Source organism: Pristiophorus japonicus, chromosome 2 (genome assembly GCF_044704955.1).
Source record: "Pristiophorus japonicus isolate sPriJap1 chromosome 2, sPriJap1.hap1, whole genome shotgun sequence".
Lineage (NCBI taxonomy): Eukaryota > Metazoa > Chordata > Chondrichthyes > Pristiophoridae > Pristiophorus > Pristiophorus japonicus.
Genome location: NC_091978.1, coordinates 10,865,372 through 10,882,532, shown reverse-complemented (window position 1 = coordinate 10,882,532; position 17,161 = coordinate 10,865,372). Strand labels below are relative to the sequence as shown.

The window sequence follows — 17,161 nt, the reverse complement described above, 5'->3', positions numbered from 1 at the left end:
CATTGCCCTCGTGGGTTTTCCTGGCGGAGAACCTCTCCGCCCGGCCTGTGTTGCCGCCCCGTCGACCACCTACCGACTGGTAGCGACCCCGTTTCCACTCCACGTGGGAAATTGCCCCGCGGATGAGCCACTGGTCGGTGCCACTGACAGCTTTTCTTGCGGCTGGGCGGTACGTCCGCCCTTAAAGGGGAGGGCGCACTGCCGCGGCTGCCATTTTATTTTAATTGTCGGCCAACTGCCAGTCAGACAATCTTGTCCACAGGTTTCGGCCGGGCCGCCAACAGGCAGCCTGGTGCCCCCTCTTGGCCCGGCCGAAACCCCTCCCTGGTGGCGCAATGTTTGCCACGAAAGTGGCTGCAGAGTTCGCCGTGGCCCTCCTCTTTAACTGAAGGGGAAGGATGTTGTGACGCGTCACGTCCGCGTCGCGCTGACATCATCTGCGATGCACTGATGACTCGGAGCGACGGCCGCTCCGCCTCGCCCGCACTCCCGCCCCGATGATGACACCACTTCTACCCACTCCAAAAAAAAAAAGCAAAGACCTGAATTTCTCCAGATTGTTCACCCCGATCTCTTACAAATCAATAGATACGCCCCGTTTCAGGCGGAGGGCAATTTCGGCCCCATCGTCTGTCACGTGATGCGTTAAAATAAGGCTCTGCCTGCTCAGATGGATATTAACGATCGCATGGCAGCATTTGAAGAGTGCTATATTCTGCACAACATTTATCCCTCAACCACCAAAATCAGACCATCTTGACATTTATGCTGTTTGTGGAGCCTTGCTGTGTGCAATTGCCAGCATTACAACAGTGGCTACACTTCAAAAGTAATGCATTGGCTGGAAAGCAGTTTGGGACAGCCATAGGATATGATTGGTGATATATAAAAAAAAAAAGACTTGCATTTATATAACACCTTTCACGACTTGAGAGGTCCCAAACGGCTTTATAGCCAGTGAAGTACTTTTCAAGTGTAGTCACTGTTGTAATATAGGAAACATGGCAATTCATTTTCACACAGCAAGCTCCCACAAACAGCAATGTGATAGTGACCAGATAATTTGCTTTAGTGGTGTTGGTTGAGGGATATTGGCCAGGACACCAGGGATAACTCCCCTGCTCTTCTTTGAAATAGTGCCGTGGGATCATTTACGTTCACCTCAGAGAGCAAACAGGGCCTCAATTTAATTTCCTATCCAAAAGACCCCCGACAGTGCAGTGCTGCAATAAGGTGTTAGTTTAAATTATGTGCTCAAGTCTCTGGAAGGGGTCTTGTACGCACTACCTTCTGACAGCGCTGAGAGTGCTACCAATGGGTCAAGGCTAACACCTTAGTTCAAGTTTGTATTTTCTTTTATAAAGACTCACCAAATTTCAGGACTACACAGGTTTTAAATGAGAGATTTTGTTAGTGAGCTATTAATTCCTGAAAAAAGTGCATTCTCCTGTTTTTTGTGCAAAGAGAAATTTCACCAAACTTTTCCCACCCCCACCCACGGGTCGGTGCATTTACAACTGACTTAAAGTTGCTGTCGCCGAATATTCTGTTTAGTGTTGACAGGCAGTAATACTGTACTTCAGCTACTAAAGTCGCTGGTGGCCATGCTTTTCGACTGCCTCTGCGTCTGCCAGCATGCCAGTCTGGCGCTTATGACGGAGCACCTGAAAGTCAGCTTTGGTGGTGCACATCCACAAACAGCAAAAGCTCTGCAACACTGACATCAGGAGCTTTACACCGATAGCAGAAAAGGCATTTGAGGTAAACGCCAAATATAACTGAGGTATTATTATACTGTACTTCCTGTCCTTCGTGCAGACATCGGAGTTTGCCGCATGTTAACCAGTATCACGTGTCTGTAATCTCCAACATGCGATTTCTAGGTGTAAATTAGAAACGTCAGACTGTTCACATTCGCAACCAATACCTAGAAATTCCAGATCCTTAAATGTATAGAAAAGTCTAAAGACCTTTCCTGCAGATTAAGACAAGACAGAAACATAGAAACATTGAAAATAGGTGCAGGAGTAGGCCATTCGGCCCTTCGAGCCTGCACCACCATTCAATAAGATCATGGCTGATCATTCCCTCAGTACCCCTTTTCTGCTTTCTCTCCATACCCCTTGATCCCTTTAGCCGTAAGGGCCATATCTAACACCCTCTTGAATATATCCAATGAACTGGCATCAACAACTCTCTGCGGCAGGGAATACCACAGGTTAACAACTCTCTGAGTGTAGAAGTTTCTCCTCATCTCAGTCCTAAATGGCTTACCCCTTATCCTTAAACTGTGTCCTCTGGTTCTGGACTTCCCCAACATCGAGAACATTCTTCCTGTATCTAACCTGTCCAGTCCCGTCAGAATCTTATATGTTCCTATGAGATCCCCTCTCATCCTTCTAAACTCCAGTGTATAAAGGCCCAGTGGATCCAGTCTCTCCTCATATGTCAGTCCAGCCATCCCAGGAATCAGTCTGGTAAACCTTCGCAGCACTCCCTGAATAGCAAGAACGTCCTTCCTTAGATTAGGAGACCAAAACTGAACACAATATTCCAGGTGAGGCCTCACCAAGGCCCTGTACAACTGCAGTAAGACCTCACTGCTCCTATACTCAAATCCCCCAGCTATGAAGGCCAACATACCATTTGCCTCCTTCACCACCTGCCGTACCTGCATGCCAACTTTCAATGACTGATGAACCATGACACCCAGGTCTCGTTGCACCTCCCCTTTTCCTAATCTGCTGCCATTCAGATAATATTCTGTCTTCGTGTTTTTGCCCCCAAAGTGGATAACCTCATATTTATCCACATTATACTGCATCTGCCATGCATTTGCCCACTCACCTAACCTGTCCAAGTCACCCTGCAGCCTCTTAGCGTCCTCCTCACAGCTCACACCGCCACCCAGCTGAGTGTCATCTGCAAACTTGGAGATATTACACTCAATTCCTTCATCTAAATCATGAATGTATATTGTAAAGAGTTGGGGTCCCAGTACTGAGCCCTGTGACACCTCACTAGTCACTGCCTGTCAATCTGAAAAGCTCATGTAAACCAAACTTTTTCCGCCTCTTGTGCGTGTTTTTGTAAATTAGAAGTGATCTAAACAATTTTTTTTAACAGCAGGATATTCCCAAAATTCAATATAACTGAAACTGTTAGTACATCTTAAAAAATTGAACCCAACTCTCCATTTTGTTTTTGCCCGAATATTTCTGTTTTACCAGCAAGTACTGACAAAGTAGGTGAGATTTGCCAATAGGAGGTCACTCAGAATAGTGGGGACCAGTGCTTGTGCGTGCTTAGCGAGCAGCAGATGGGAGGTTGTTGTACCAATGACCAACTGAGAGATACAGGAAAAAGCAGAGGAGAAATTCAATTCACGGCCGCCTGTTTTAAAACAGGTGGCCAGCAATTAAAAATCAGGGGGGCACCTTGGCCACCCGATGGAATATTCAGGCAGGCCTATGAATGGTCAAGCAGCCCGTCCAGTTGAAACAGGCGTACGACGCTTATAGAAATCCAGGTCATATGCTGGTTGTTGGATCCAGATTGCAAAATAGGCAGATTGTGTGCCGTGCTTGCTTCAACCCAGCTCTATAGGAATTTAGCAACCAAACCAGTGTTCCTTAAAGGGACTACTGGAGGCCACTCAAAGCAGGAACTGTTATGTTTATATTTTTGTGAGTCCTGGATGCAGGAGTGCTCTGCTTGGACCCACAAAAAAACTGCGGCCCATTAGAGACCTTCCATCAGATCGTCTTCACTCATCCCCCACCACCATCCCCCCACCCCTGATCCAACTTGCCAGGAATCTTGGAGAAGGAGCCGGACGATTCTCCGCCCTCACATCACTGATGAGCTGCAGCGGGGCACCTATTCGGCACCCGCAGTTCACCAGCAGCATTTAAATGAGGTTCAAATCTGAATTTGGATCAAGCTTTATGCTGGCATGAACAACTTTGCATCTGTTGTGTAGCGGCAGATCAGCTGCAGTATTCACAACTAAATGTTGAAGAACAAGTTTAGCTTGTTCTCCCAATACCCAGGCCATAATATAAAAGCAGGTGCAAGGACGCAGTACATAGCTGTTGTGGTACTGGACTAACAAGTGCCCACCATAGCAAGTTGTGAAACAGAGCTCAATAAATCTGGTAATTAATGAAATAGCACCAGAAAGGAGTGATCATGAACATTGCTGGATTGTCACAGGATCCCAACTGGTTCACTAATGTTCTTCATGGAAAGTAATCTGCTACCACTAAGGACCCGGCATGTGCTCAGCTCACCACAGTTGAACACGTGGCCACTCGTGGCTTTATGGGGTTATCTTGCTGCAGGAGGTAGCTCTACTGTCGGAGATGTGACTAACAAATCTTTTGGGAAGGTGGGAGGGTGCAAGTGCCAACCCTGATTATGCCGACAACAACAAAATGGTAAAGTAAAAGGGACATTGTATTATTTTGAAAAGTAAATTGTCTCTCTCTCTGCCCCAAAACATTATTTTATAAATGTACTTTTACTGTAACAGACAGTCTACTGTACGTGGACAAACGACTGAAGAGAGGCTTATACTGTGCAAGTACAATGAGCAGTTTAAGACCACTGCCCAGAAGGCATACATTAAAAATAACCATTCCTTTAATCACATAGGCATTCCTTCAACAAAGCACTGTCAGATGTGATCTTTACTCCAGAATTTGACACAGACAATGCAAAAGTGAAATTCAAGACAAGACTGCAATTTTTTGCTGCCCATTACCAGATATTTTTTTTATAAAAGGGGAAAGTTGTGAATAAATGTTCAACCTAACAGCAAAAGGATATTCTGGTGGGTTTTATCTTTGGACAAAGCTGCAAGTTGGATATTAAATATGAACAGAAATGAATAATGGGAATTGCACAATTCAACAGATTTAAGTTCAATGCTGCTGTCATGCAACCACCACTAGGTATTTTTGGTTCCAACTGAGCTTACAAATTGAATACAGCAGACTGCGCCAGCTGAGCAAAGATGTCTTATCAGGATACGATTAAAGTAATAGAGCTAAATAGGGGTGGGAAGAATCGTGCCTCCAGTGACAGGTCTACTTTCCAGGTTGTTAGGCTGGCTGGTCGATCCAAAAGCAGTGCACGAATATTGTGGAGTTGCCTCACTAAATTATCAGAGGGTTGATTTAACTCCAAGCCAATCGCCAGTCTGTCACCTTGGACCACAGATCCTTCTCGCCACAAACCCTCCTTCCACCTCCAAAACATCAACTCTTCTATGGCCCAATTAGCTGGGAGGAATATATTTCATCAAGTCTGCGCAATGGAATTAAGGTCTGTAATGCCAATCTAAGAGTGCTAGTAAATAGCTGGTAGAAACTTTAAAATATATCAGCTATAATCGATGTTAGATAACTAAAGCAAATTTGTGGAATCGTGGAGGGAGAAATTCGGTCTCGCCTCTATTGCAGCGTTAAACCAGGAGGAACAGTGCCTTGAAAAGGTTTGCACATCCCGCCCAGAAATTCGTCAGAATCGGTCGAAGAGCTGATAAATCAGCCGTTGCACTCCAGAGCTGGACGGGGGCCATAACAAAGGTTTGGTTGGTACATTTTGCAGACCCATTGCGTATGCGCAGAACTCCGAATCAGATCCCAGAAAAGCCGCGTCTTAAACGTGCAGCATAGTAATGCATCGATTAAAGTTTTCAAAATCTCATTTTCAACCTGTACTGTTATGTCTGTCTGCTGCTGCAAACTGGGAGGCTCACGCACCGTGATCTGTGTAAAGATTGCACTGACTGTGATCTCCGAGGGTAACGCTTCCTCATCCCTTTAAGTAGTCACCAGTTAACGACTCTGCAAGCTTGTACGGACTGTTTTTCCAAACGTTGTTATTGATGGGCACTCAATGAGGCGCACGCACCGAATTTACCGACCAGGGCACAAGTGCGCGTGTTGCACCAGGAATACGCCATTATCGGAGTGATCGTCAGCAGCCAGGCGCTAATGGTTTGCGTCCCCGATGGGCCTCTAATGAATATTCCGTCGGGGTGCTAAAAGCTGCGCGTCCGCTCACTAAGCTCTAACACTCGCATTAACGCCCCTTCTGGTCCTAACTGAGGCTATCGACAACCGAAAATCCAGCCCATAGAATCTTACAACACAGCAAGAGGCCATCGTGCTCTTTTAAAGAGCTAGCTCTTTGCACATCAAGAGATTGGTGTGCAAAGTTAAAGCACGTGGTATTGGGGGTAATGTACTGGCGTAGATAGAGAACTGGTTGGCAGACAGGAAGCAAAGAGTCAGGATAAACGGGTCCTTTTCAGAATGGCAGGCAGTGACTAGTGGAGTGCCGCAGGGCTCAGTGCTGGGACCCCAGCTCTTTACAATATACATTAATGATTTAGATGAAGGAATTGAGTGTAATTTCTCCAAGTTTGCAGATGACACTCAGCTGGGTGGCGGTGTGAGCTGTGAGGAGGATGCTCAGAGGCTGCAGGGTGACTTGGACAGGTTAGGTGAGTGGGCAAATGCATGGCAGATGCAGTATAATGTGGATAAATGGGCCCAAGTTTCCACACGATAAAAAACGGGCGCCCCTCCGAGCTGGGCGCCTGTTTTTCGCGCATAAAACGGCGCCTAAAAAAAAATCGCGATTCTGGAGAGCCCTACAGCTCCTTGTCTGCCTGGCGTGGCGCCCAGGGAGGCGGAGCCTACACTCGTGCCGATTTTGTAAGTGGGAGGGGGCGGGTACTATTTAAATTATTTTTTTTCCTGCCGGCAACGCTGCGCGTGCGCGTTGGAGCGTTCGCGCATGCTCAGTGTGAAAAAAACATTGCCACTCGGCCATTTTTGTAGCTGTTTAATTTTTGAACATTTTTTTAAACAAAAGCATATTTCCATCAGCACATCAACACTTGCAGCCTTCTCAGTGTCTCCTTCCCCCCCCCCCCCCCCACCCCGCGGGAAGAACTGGCGCCTCCCCACCCCCCCACCGCGGGAAAGAACGGGAGCCTCCCCCCCCCCGCGGGAAGAACGGGCACCTCCTCCCCCCCCCGCGGGAAATAACGGGCGCCTCCTAACCCCCCCGCGGGAAGAACGGGCGCCTCAGGCTGACTGCAGCATTCTCCGTGCCTTCACACAGGTAGAAAGATGGTTTATTTAATCTTTTCTTTGCTTATAAATGTTTATTCAGGTTGGATTTATTTGTATAATATTTGTAGAAGTATAAATAAGGATTTATTGTAGAATTTAATGACTTCCCTTCCCCACCCCCTTCCCCCCCCCCCCCCACCTCGTTCTGGACGCCTAATTTGTAACCTGCGCCTGATTTTTTAATGTGTAGAACAGGTTTTTTCAGTTCTACAAAAATCTTCACTTGCTCCATTCTAACTTACGTTTGGAGTACGTTTTCACTGTGGAAACTTTCAAATCAAGCGTCAGTGGCCGGACACGCCCCCTTTTGAAGAAAAAATTCTGTTCCAAAGTAGAACTGTTCTACCTGACTAGAACTGCAGAAAAAAAAATGTGGAGAATTGCGATTTCTAAGATAGTCCGTTCTCCACCAGTTGCTCCTAAAAATCAGGCGCAAATCATGTGGAAACTTGGGCCCAATGTGAGGTTATTCACTTTGGTGGCAAAAACACAAAGGCAGAATATTATCTGAATAACAGCAGATTAGGAAAGGGGAAGGTGCAATGAAACCTAGGTGTCATGGTACATCAGTCATTGAAAGTTGGCATGCAGGTACAGCAGGCGGTGAAGAAGGCAAATGGTATGTTGGCCTTCATAGCTAGGGGATTTGAGTATAGGAGCAGTGAGGTCTTACTGCAGTTGTACAGGGCCTTGGTGAGGCCTCACCTGGAATATTGTGTTCAGTTTTGGTCTCCTAATCTAAGAAAAGACGTTCTTGCTATTGAGGGAGTACAGTGAAGGTTCACCAGACTGATTCCCGGGATGGCAGGACTGACATATGAGAGACTGGATCGACTGGACCTGTATTCACTGGAATTTAGAAGGATGAGAGGGGATCTCATAGAAACATATAAAATTCTGACTGGACCGGTCAGGTTAGATGCAGGAAGAATGTTCCCGATGTTGGGGAAGGCCAGAACCAGGGGACACAGTCAAAGGATAAGGGGTAAGCCATTTAGGACTGAGATGAAGAGAAACTTCTTCACTCAGAGAGTTGTTAACCTGTGGAATTCCCTGCCGCAGAGAGTTGTTGATGCCAGTTCATTGGATATATTCAAGAGGGAGTTAGATATGGCTCTTACGGCTAAAGGGATCAAAGGGCATGGAGCAAAAGCAGGAAAAGGGGTACTGAGGTGAATGATCAGCCATGATCTTATTGAATGGTGATGCAGGCTCGAAGGGCCGAATGGCCTTCTCCTGCACCTATTTTCTATGTTTCTAGCTAATTAGTCCCACTCCCCTGCTCTTTCCCTATAGATCTGAAAATGTCTCCTTTTCAAGTATACATATATATCCAATTCCCTCATGAAAGTTATTATTAAATCAGTTTCCACTACCCAGTGAATTGCAGATAACTAACTCACTGCGTAAAAAAAAAATCGAATTTCTCCCCCCCACCCTGCCTTTCTTGCCAATTATCTTAAATCTGTATCCTCTCGTTACCCACCCTCCTGCCAATGGAAACAGATTCTCCCTAGCTACTCTAGCAAAACCCCTCATAATTTTGAACACTATTAAATTACCCCTTAACATTCTCTGCTCTAAGGGGCACAATCCCATCTTCTCTAGTCTCTCCACAGAAGTGATGACTTTATAAAGACCTGGTTCACCTCACAACAAAGATGCAAAGTGCATAGGAATCATGTGCACAATCAGTTAGCCCCACCTTTTGTGCATTATGGCACGAATGTAAATTATCTCATTTCCCAGGACCACAAAAACTGTGCAACTCCTTATCTCCCTCTGTCTTCCCTTCCTCCGATAATCTACAACTTTACAAAACCAAATCTCGGTGTCACCCAATCGCTATGGGGGTAATTTTGACTTTGTGTGTGTGTAAAACGGGTGATAACAACCCAGCAGACTATTTCACATCTCTTCCGATTGTTATTTCCATTAACTTCAATGGACTGTTGATGAACAAGCCTCCCCATCAACCACCAAGACATAAAATGACAGCTAATGTAAAATTACTAATAAATGATCTTCTCTTCTCAACTATTCTTATGGCTTGCTGATTTGCCCTGCCATGTGAGCCCTAGTCTTTCACCTACGTTTCTCTTTCTCATACATATTGAGAAGACCTTGGGGCTTAGTGGTAGCACTCCTGCATCATGTCAGGAGGTTGTGGGCTCAAGTTCCACTCCAGAGACTTGAGCACATAATCCATGCTGACACTTCAGTGCAGTGGGGGTACCGTCTTTCGGATGGGATGTTAAACTGAGGCACTGTCTGCCCTCTCAGTTGGACTTAAAGAGGAGTTCTCCTTGGTGTCCTGGCCAATATTTTTCCCTCAACCAACATCACTGAAACAGATTGGGTTTTTTAAGGCTTTAAACAGGCACAACAAAATTTAGCGGTGGGCCAATCTGCACATGCGGTCAGGCCACTGCTAAATTCATCCATCCATTTTTCAGATATTCCTGACGGCTTCTTAAAACAGGCGTTAGGTCCATGACATATGTAAACGAGGGGATTAACACCTGTTTTAAGCTCACTTTGCCGAAACTAGTCGGCAATAAGCTCTATTCGTGATTGTTCAGCGGTCCCTGCGAAAGACATGTTGATTTTTGTTTTAAAAGATTCAGAAGTCGCAGCTTTGGAGCCAGGAGGAGCAGGAGTGCTCCGCCGACTCCACGGCATTCGGGAACGTGCCCCTCCCCATTGCTGCTTCCACCTCCGTCCCAGGAATTATCTTCGGTCCCCTGTTGGCGATGCAAGTGGCCCAAAATTCATCTTTAGAAAGGGGGCGAGATGCCTGTGGGGCGCAACGGGTGACGCCCAAATTACCAATTTCGGGCTGGCCTCGAGCCTCTTGTTTGGGATGCATGTAATCAGCCTTGGTTATGAACCTTGACATGGACCATAACCAATTTCAATCTTATTATCTGAATTTAATTGCTGACTGTGGGAGCATGATGTGCGCAAATCGGCTCTCGCGTTTCCCTACATTACAACAGTGACTGCACTCCAAAAGTACTTCACCCGCTGTAAAGCGCTTTGGGACGTCCTGAGGTCAGGAAAGGCGCTATATAAATGCAGATTTTTTTTTCCTTTTATGAACCAAGTATTACACTGATCACGTCATGGTTGTAAATACACGAAGCATAGCAAAGCAATCTGTAAAACCTCTCAATAGGCACTACAACACATGCAACTTACTTAGCAACAGATCTGAATTAATTTGGGGATATTGCTAAGAGAGAAAATAAATACATCCGAAAACAACACCTACCATTGTGAGAGATGGTTTTCCTGGGGACTGAATCCTTAGCCAAGCCCAAAACGTAGACACTAATGGAACACAAAATCGCAACGTAAACAGCCAGACCCGCAGATCCTCCTTTCATCATGTTGTTGTTTTCTTTGAAAAAAACAATGTCCTTAAACTAAAAGGAGAACACAAATCCCTAAAAAAAAAGTCCAGTTTTTTTCCAAAAATGTTCTCCTCGTTGTATTCTGCACCAAACGTGTGCAATATAATCGGACAAAGAAGCAACAAAGTACACACACGGCGACCAGGTGTTTGGAAAAGAAGCCAGCCGCTCTTTTCCCTCTTACATAAATGTCTTTTTTTTAACTTTCCGTATCAAACCCTGCTTTGCAATTGGATTGCTGCTCAGTTCCGAATCCTCCAGAGTTATGAAACTTTCTTTTGCTAAAGAATGATACTGGATGTCGACAGTCGGACACGTTACGCAGTCGCTATTTGTCACTATCTTATCCAGCATTACAACAGCGCCAGGTAGCGCAAGGCGTGTGAATCAGAGGGGCGGGCTGGACTTGAGTCACATCCTAACTGCACCGAAGAAAACTCCACCCTCTCATCCGTTGCCAACAGCAATAACCATACCTTGTTTCTGAACTGGAGGAATTGTTTTTCTTTTGCCAACTAGTGCTAATATTGCACCGTGTGGTTCTGTTGTGCGATGCATGTTAATTGCAGTAGATTATTTCTTCCTTTTTTTTTGAAGTCTAGAAATTAAATAGGATGCCTCACACACGTACATAATGCAAGCAGTTGCTAACCCAGTAGGGCATTTCTTTTAAAAGAAAGGGAAGTACTTCCCCTGAGATCAAGCTCCCGTATCTTCTGTTAAACAACAGCAGAACATGCTGGAAACAACTCAATGTCTGTGGGGGAAAAAGACAAGTTATCATTTCAGGCAGCAGGCTTGGATTGCCAACCCTCCAGGATTGTCCTGGAGTCTCCAGGAATTAAAGATTAATCTCCTAAACACTAGTGCGAGCAACCCAGGAGAAAAATCATAGGGGTATTAAAAAAATTGTGTATGTTTTTTAAATTTTCTTGAATATTTTTGTTTATTAGTTATAAAAACACTGGAGTTGGGGAAAACAGACTGTTTGACTGGGTGAGGAGGTTGGCATGAGCATCCCTGATTATAACTGTTCACCATTGGTAGCTGTGCCTTCAGCTGCTTCGACCCTAAGCTCTGGAACTCCATCCCTAAACCTCTCCACCTCTCCTTCTCCAGTTAAGATGTTCCTTAAAACCTACCTCTTTGACCATCAACAGGCCGGGGGCCATTGGAGGGAGCAGTGTGCGGCGGCCCGGCCCTGAAATCGGCACGGTCCCCGCCTGCAAGACCATCAGCAGGCCGGGGCCATTAGAGGGAGCAGCGTGCGGTGGCATACCACTGCAGGGAGCAGCACGTGCTGCTGCAGGAGGGTGACAGCTATGAAGCCAAGTTGCTGAATGCAGTGCAGCCAGGCACAGCAGGAGGGGCGAATGAGCGGCAAGAGTCTGTAGAGGGAAGTGACCGGGGCCCAGGAGAGGCATGAATCTGAGGCCCAGAAGAGGCGAGGGCCCAGGGGCAGCACGGGCCAGCCCACACTGCGATATGTGTGCATGCTCGGTCTGTGCAGCTGAGCTGGTCGCCAGTTAATCTTGGATAGCCCTTGCCACTGGACCAAGACCTAGCTCTGTCAAGCCTGTGTGATGGCTGGTGTGCAACAGCCACCACACGTTAAAAAAATCCAAGCACCTGCATCTTCCACCCTTCACGATGTAGTTTGGGATCTGGAATATTAGGTCCTTCATTGAAATACCTGTGAACTCATCTCTTTTTGGCATGGAAGCAAGTCATCCTTGCTTTAAGGGACTGCCTATGATGATGATGACCTCTTTGACCAAGCTTTTGGTCATCTGCCGTAATTTCTTCTTATGTGGCTTGGTGTCAAATTCTTGTTTTATAACACTCCTGTGAAGCACCTTGTGACATTTTACAACGTTAAAGGCGCTATATAAATACAAGTTGTTGTGGTTGAGGTTGTGTGATGAAACTCCAGGAATTTAGAAAAGGAAATCTGCTGTCTTACCCAATTTGGCTTATATGTGACTCCAGACCCACAGCAATGTGGTTGATTCTTAAAAGCACTCTAAAATGACCTAGCAAACCACTCAGTTGTCCACAACAAAAAAACTGCAAAAAATAGTGGTTCACCACCACCTTCTTGAGGGCAATTAGGGATGGGCAATAAATGCTCGCTTGTCCAGTGACGCCCAAATTCCGAGAATGAATAATAAAAAAAAGTCCAGTCAGAGTTGGCAACACTAGGCATAACTCTTCATTAGTACTGCTTTCGCTGCATTGCAGACCAGAGATGAGCCCTCAGACATCAGTATACTTGTTTGAGACAGGCTGATTCACCACTCCAAGGAGGCCCCACGGAAACTGGCAGGGAAGTAATGATAATGAGGAACTTCAAATATTCTATTATAGATTGGGAGAGTAATAGTGTAAAGGGCAAAGAGGGGGAAGAATTTTTGAAGTGTGTTCAGGAGAACTTTCTTGATCGGTACGTTTCCGGCACAACGAGGAAGGAGGCATTGCTGGATCTGATTCTGGGGAATAAGGCAGGTCAACTAGAGCAAGTGTCAGTAGGGGAACATTCAGGGAACAGTGATCACAGTATTATAAGGTTTAGATAAGCTATGGAAAAGGATAGGGAGCAATCTAGAGTAAAAATACTTAATTGGAAGAAGGCAAATTTCAGTGGGGTACTAACAGATCTGGCCCAGATAAATTGGAATCAAAGATTGGCAGGCAAAACGGTAGTGGAACAATGGGCTGCCTTTAAAGAGGAACTAGTTCGAGTATAGTCGAGGTACATTGCCACTAAGGCGAAAGGTAGGGCAACTAAAGTCAGAGCTCCATGGATGATGAAAGATATAGAGAATAACATGAAGCAGAAAAAGAGTGCGTATGACAGATGTCAGGTCGAGAATACATCTGAGAATCAGGCTAAATATAGAAAGTTCAGAGCAGAAGTGAAAATAAGAGGATCAATGAGAATAGAATGGCAACTAACATAAAAAGTAATCAAAGAGTCTTCAAAGGCATATAAATAGTAAATGGGAAGTAAAAGGGTTGGGGCCGATTCGGGACCAAAAAGGAGACCATCCTACACATGGAGGCAGAGAGTATGCATGAGGTGCTAAATGAGTACTTTGCATCTGTCTTCACCATGGAAGAAAATGCTGCCATAAACATAGCGAAGGAGGAGGCAGAGGAGATATTGGTTGGGATAAAAATTGATAAAGAGGTACTAGAAAGACTGGTTGTACTTAAAGTAGATTAGTCATCAGGACCAGATGGGATGTATCCTCGGATGGTGAGGGAAGTGAAGGATGAAATCGCAGAGGTACTGGCTATAATCTTCCAATCCTCCTTAGAAGCGGGGGGTAGTGCCAGAGAACTGGAGAACTGCAAATGTTACACCCTTGTTCAAAAAAGGATGTAAAGATTGTTATGTCTTTAATATTCTTATGAATGACTCCACAAGGTCTAGTATTGTACTTGAGCTGTTGTGATCTTAATACCATTTATTGTAACTCCAGAGTGAGGCACAAGCATGTTGGGCAGCCTTTTATACAGGTCTCCCACCGCTGTACCCTCTGGAGGCACACCTTATGTGACTATACAGTCAGTATACATGGTCTACATACATGTCAAAGATAAACCCAGCAACTACAAGCCAGTCAGTTTAACCTCGGCAGTGGGGAAGCTTTTAGAAACAATAATCAGGGAGAAAATTAACAGTCACTTGCATAAGTGTGGATTAATTAAGGAAAGCAAGCACAGATTTGTTAAGGCCAAATTGTGTTTAACCAACTTCATCGAGTTTTTTGATGAGATAACAGAGAGAGTTGATGAGGGCAATCTGGTTAACGTGGTGTACATGGATTTCCAAAAGGTGTTCGACAAAGTGCCACGTAATAGGCTTGCCAGCAAAGTTGATGCCCATGGAATCAGCTGCAGTATAGCGGGACCTGGGGGTACTTGTGCATGAAACACAAAAGGACAGTATGTAGGTGTTGTGTATGGAGAAAGAGTTAGACTGAACACTGTGAGCTCAAAGTAAAGTGTGACCTTAGTCTTCTATTGCAGATCTCCAGAGTGCCTCTTCAATCTGTGAAGCTTTCTTAAATACCTGTGCTCCCAAGCGATTATGGGATCCCTTGGTACTCCGGGGAATGAGCCTTCTGGTGGTTGTACAGAGTAAATACAAGTCCAAATATATAACAACATTTCCCCCCCCCCGCCCCCCCCACCCCCCGCAAAGTCAATAGTGTAACTATTTACAATATGAGTCGATCTAGGGCCCTTCTTGCCCTGGTTGATCGTCTCGGTGTGAAAGCTGGTGTTGTTGAATCTTTTGTTGGGTCCTCGCTGGGCTGCTGTGCAGCTGGCCTTGCTGGGCTGCCTGGTGTGTTGGGCCCTGCAGGGCTGCTGTGGATGATGGGTTCTGCTTCGTGGTCAACCATGGTGTCGGTTGCCACTGATGTGTGTGTTGGGGGATCAAAAAAGGTAGGGTCCAAGGTGGGTTGCTCAGGATAGTCCGTGAATCTGAGTTTGATTTGGTCCAAGTGTTTCCACTGAATGAGTCCATTTGAAAGTTTGACCCGAAACACCCTGCTCCCCTCTTAGGCCACTACAGTGCCAGGAAGCCACTTGGGACCTTGTCCATAACTTAATACAAATAAATTGAAATCACTGATTTCAATCTCGCGTGATACATTTGCGCTATCATGGCATGCACTTTGTTGAAGCCGCCTGCTCTCTACCTGTTCATGTAGATCAGGGTGAACTAACGAGAGCCTTGTCTTAAGTGCTCTTTTCATGAGCAGTTCAGCAGGTGGGATCCCAGTGAGTGAGTGTGGTCTCGTGTGGTAGCTAAGTAGGACTCGGGATAGGCAAGTCTGCAGTGAGCCTTCAGTTACCCTTGTCAAGCCTTGCTTGATGGTTTGCACTGCTCTCTCTGCCTGACCATTGGACGCTGGTTTCAACGGAGCAGATGTGACATGTTTGATCCTGTTACAGGTCATGAATTATTTGAACTCAGCACTGGTAAAACATGGCCCGTTGTCGCTCACTAGGACATCAGGTAAGCCGTGTGTGGCAAACATGGCCTGCAGGCTTTCAGTGGTGGCAGCGGACGTGCTAGCCGACATTATCTCACATTCAATCCACTTGGAGAACGTGTCTACAACCACAAGGAACATTTTACCCAAGAACGGGCCTGCATAGACGACGTGTACCCTAGACCACGGTTTGGAGGGCCAAGACCATAAACTTAGCGGCAGCTCCCTGGGGACATTGCTTAACTGCGAGCATGTATTACATCTGTGAACGCAGGGCTCTAAGTCTGCATCGATACTGGGCCACCACATGTGGGATCTGGCTATCGCTTTCATCATTACGATGCCTGGGTGGGTACTGTGGAGGTCATTGATGAAGGTGTCTCTGCCCTTCTTGGGGACCACTACTCGATTGCCCCACAGAAGGCAGTCTGCCTGTATAGACATTTCATCTTTGCATCGCTGGAATGGCTTTATCTCTTCCTGCATTTCCACTGGGACACTGGACCAGGTCCCATGAAGCACACAGCTTTTGACTAGAGATAATAAGGGGTCCTGGCTTGTCCAGGTTTTGATCTGCCGGGCAGTGACGGGTGATTACTCACTCTGAAATGCTTCCATAACCATGGCTAGATCTGCGGGCTGCACCATTTCCACCCCTGTGGTGGGCAATGGCAGCCGACTGAGCGCATCGGTGCAGTTTTCTGTGCCTGGCCTGTGGCGGATGCCATAGTTGTATGCGGATGTGAGCGCCCATCTCTGGATGCGGGCCGATGCGTTGGTATTTATCTCTTTACTCTCGGAAAACAGGGATATAAGTGGCTTATGGTCAGTTTCCAATTCGAATTTTAGCCCAAACAGGTATTGATGTATTTTCTTTACCCCATAGACACACGCTAACGCTTCTTTTTCAATCATGCTGTAGGCTCTCTCGGCCTTATAGACAGACCGGTTGCAGTTTCCCGAAATCATTAGCTTGTTGCAATACACACCCGACGCCATATGACGACGCATCACATGCTAGTACCAAACGCTTACATGGATCATACAACACAAGCAATTTGTTTGAGCATAACAATTTTTTCATTTTACAAAGGCATTTTCTATGCTTTTGCCCCAAACCCATTCGCCCCCTTTTCGTAGGAAGACATGTAGTGCTCTAACAGGGTGCTAAGACCCGGTAAGAAGTTACCAAAGTAGTTCAAGAGTCCCAGAATCGACCGCAGCTCCGTCACGTTCTGTGGCCTCGGTGCGTTCTCGATTGCCTCCGACTTCGCGTTGCTGGGCCTGATGCCGTCCGCCGCAATCCTCCTTCCCAGGAACTCCACTTCAGGTGCCAGAAAAATGCACTTTGAGCGTTTTAACCTGAGCCCCACGCGGTTGAGCCGACTAAGAACCTCCTCCAGGTTCTGCAGGTGCTCGACTGTGTTCCGACCTGTGACCAAGATGTCGTCCTGGAAGACCACGGTGTGCGAGACCGACTTCAGTAAACTTTCCATGTTTCTATGGAATATCGCCACCGCTGATCGGATTCCAAACGGGCATCTGTTATAAACAAAAAGATCTTTGTGTGTGTTGATGCAGGTGA

General features: G+C 46.2%; 1 protein-coding gene across 1 annotated transcript in view; it reads right to left on the bottom strand.

The window, feature by feature from the left end:
* The window catches only part of sema4f (sema domain, immunoglobulin domain (Ig), transmembrane domain (TM) and short cytoplasmic domain, (semaphorin) 4F), a 247,642-nt gene extending 236,688 nt beyond the window's left edge, over positions 1 to 10,954 (bottom strand). Inside the window, exon 1 of the mRNA XM_070866783.1 lies at positions 10,426 to 10,954. Coding sequence (XP_070722884.1) covers positions 10,426 to 10,543 — 118 coding nt within the window. The 5' untranslated portion in view covers positions 10,544 to 10,954. The remainder of the gene's footprint in view (positions 1 to 10,425) is intronic.
* Positions 10,955 to 17,161: the final 6,207 nt, after the last annotated feature.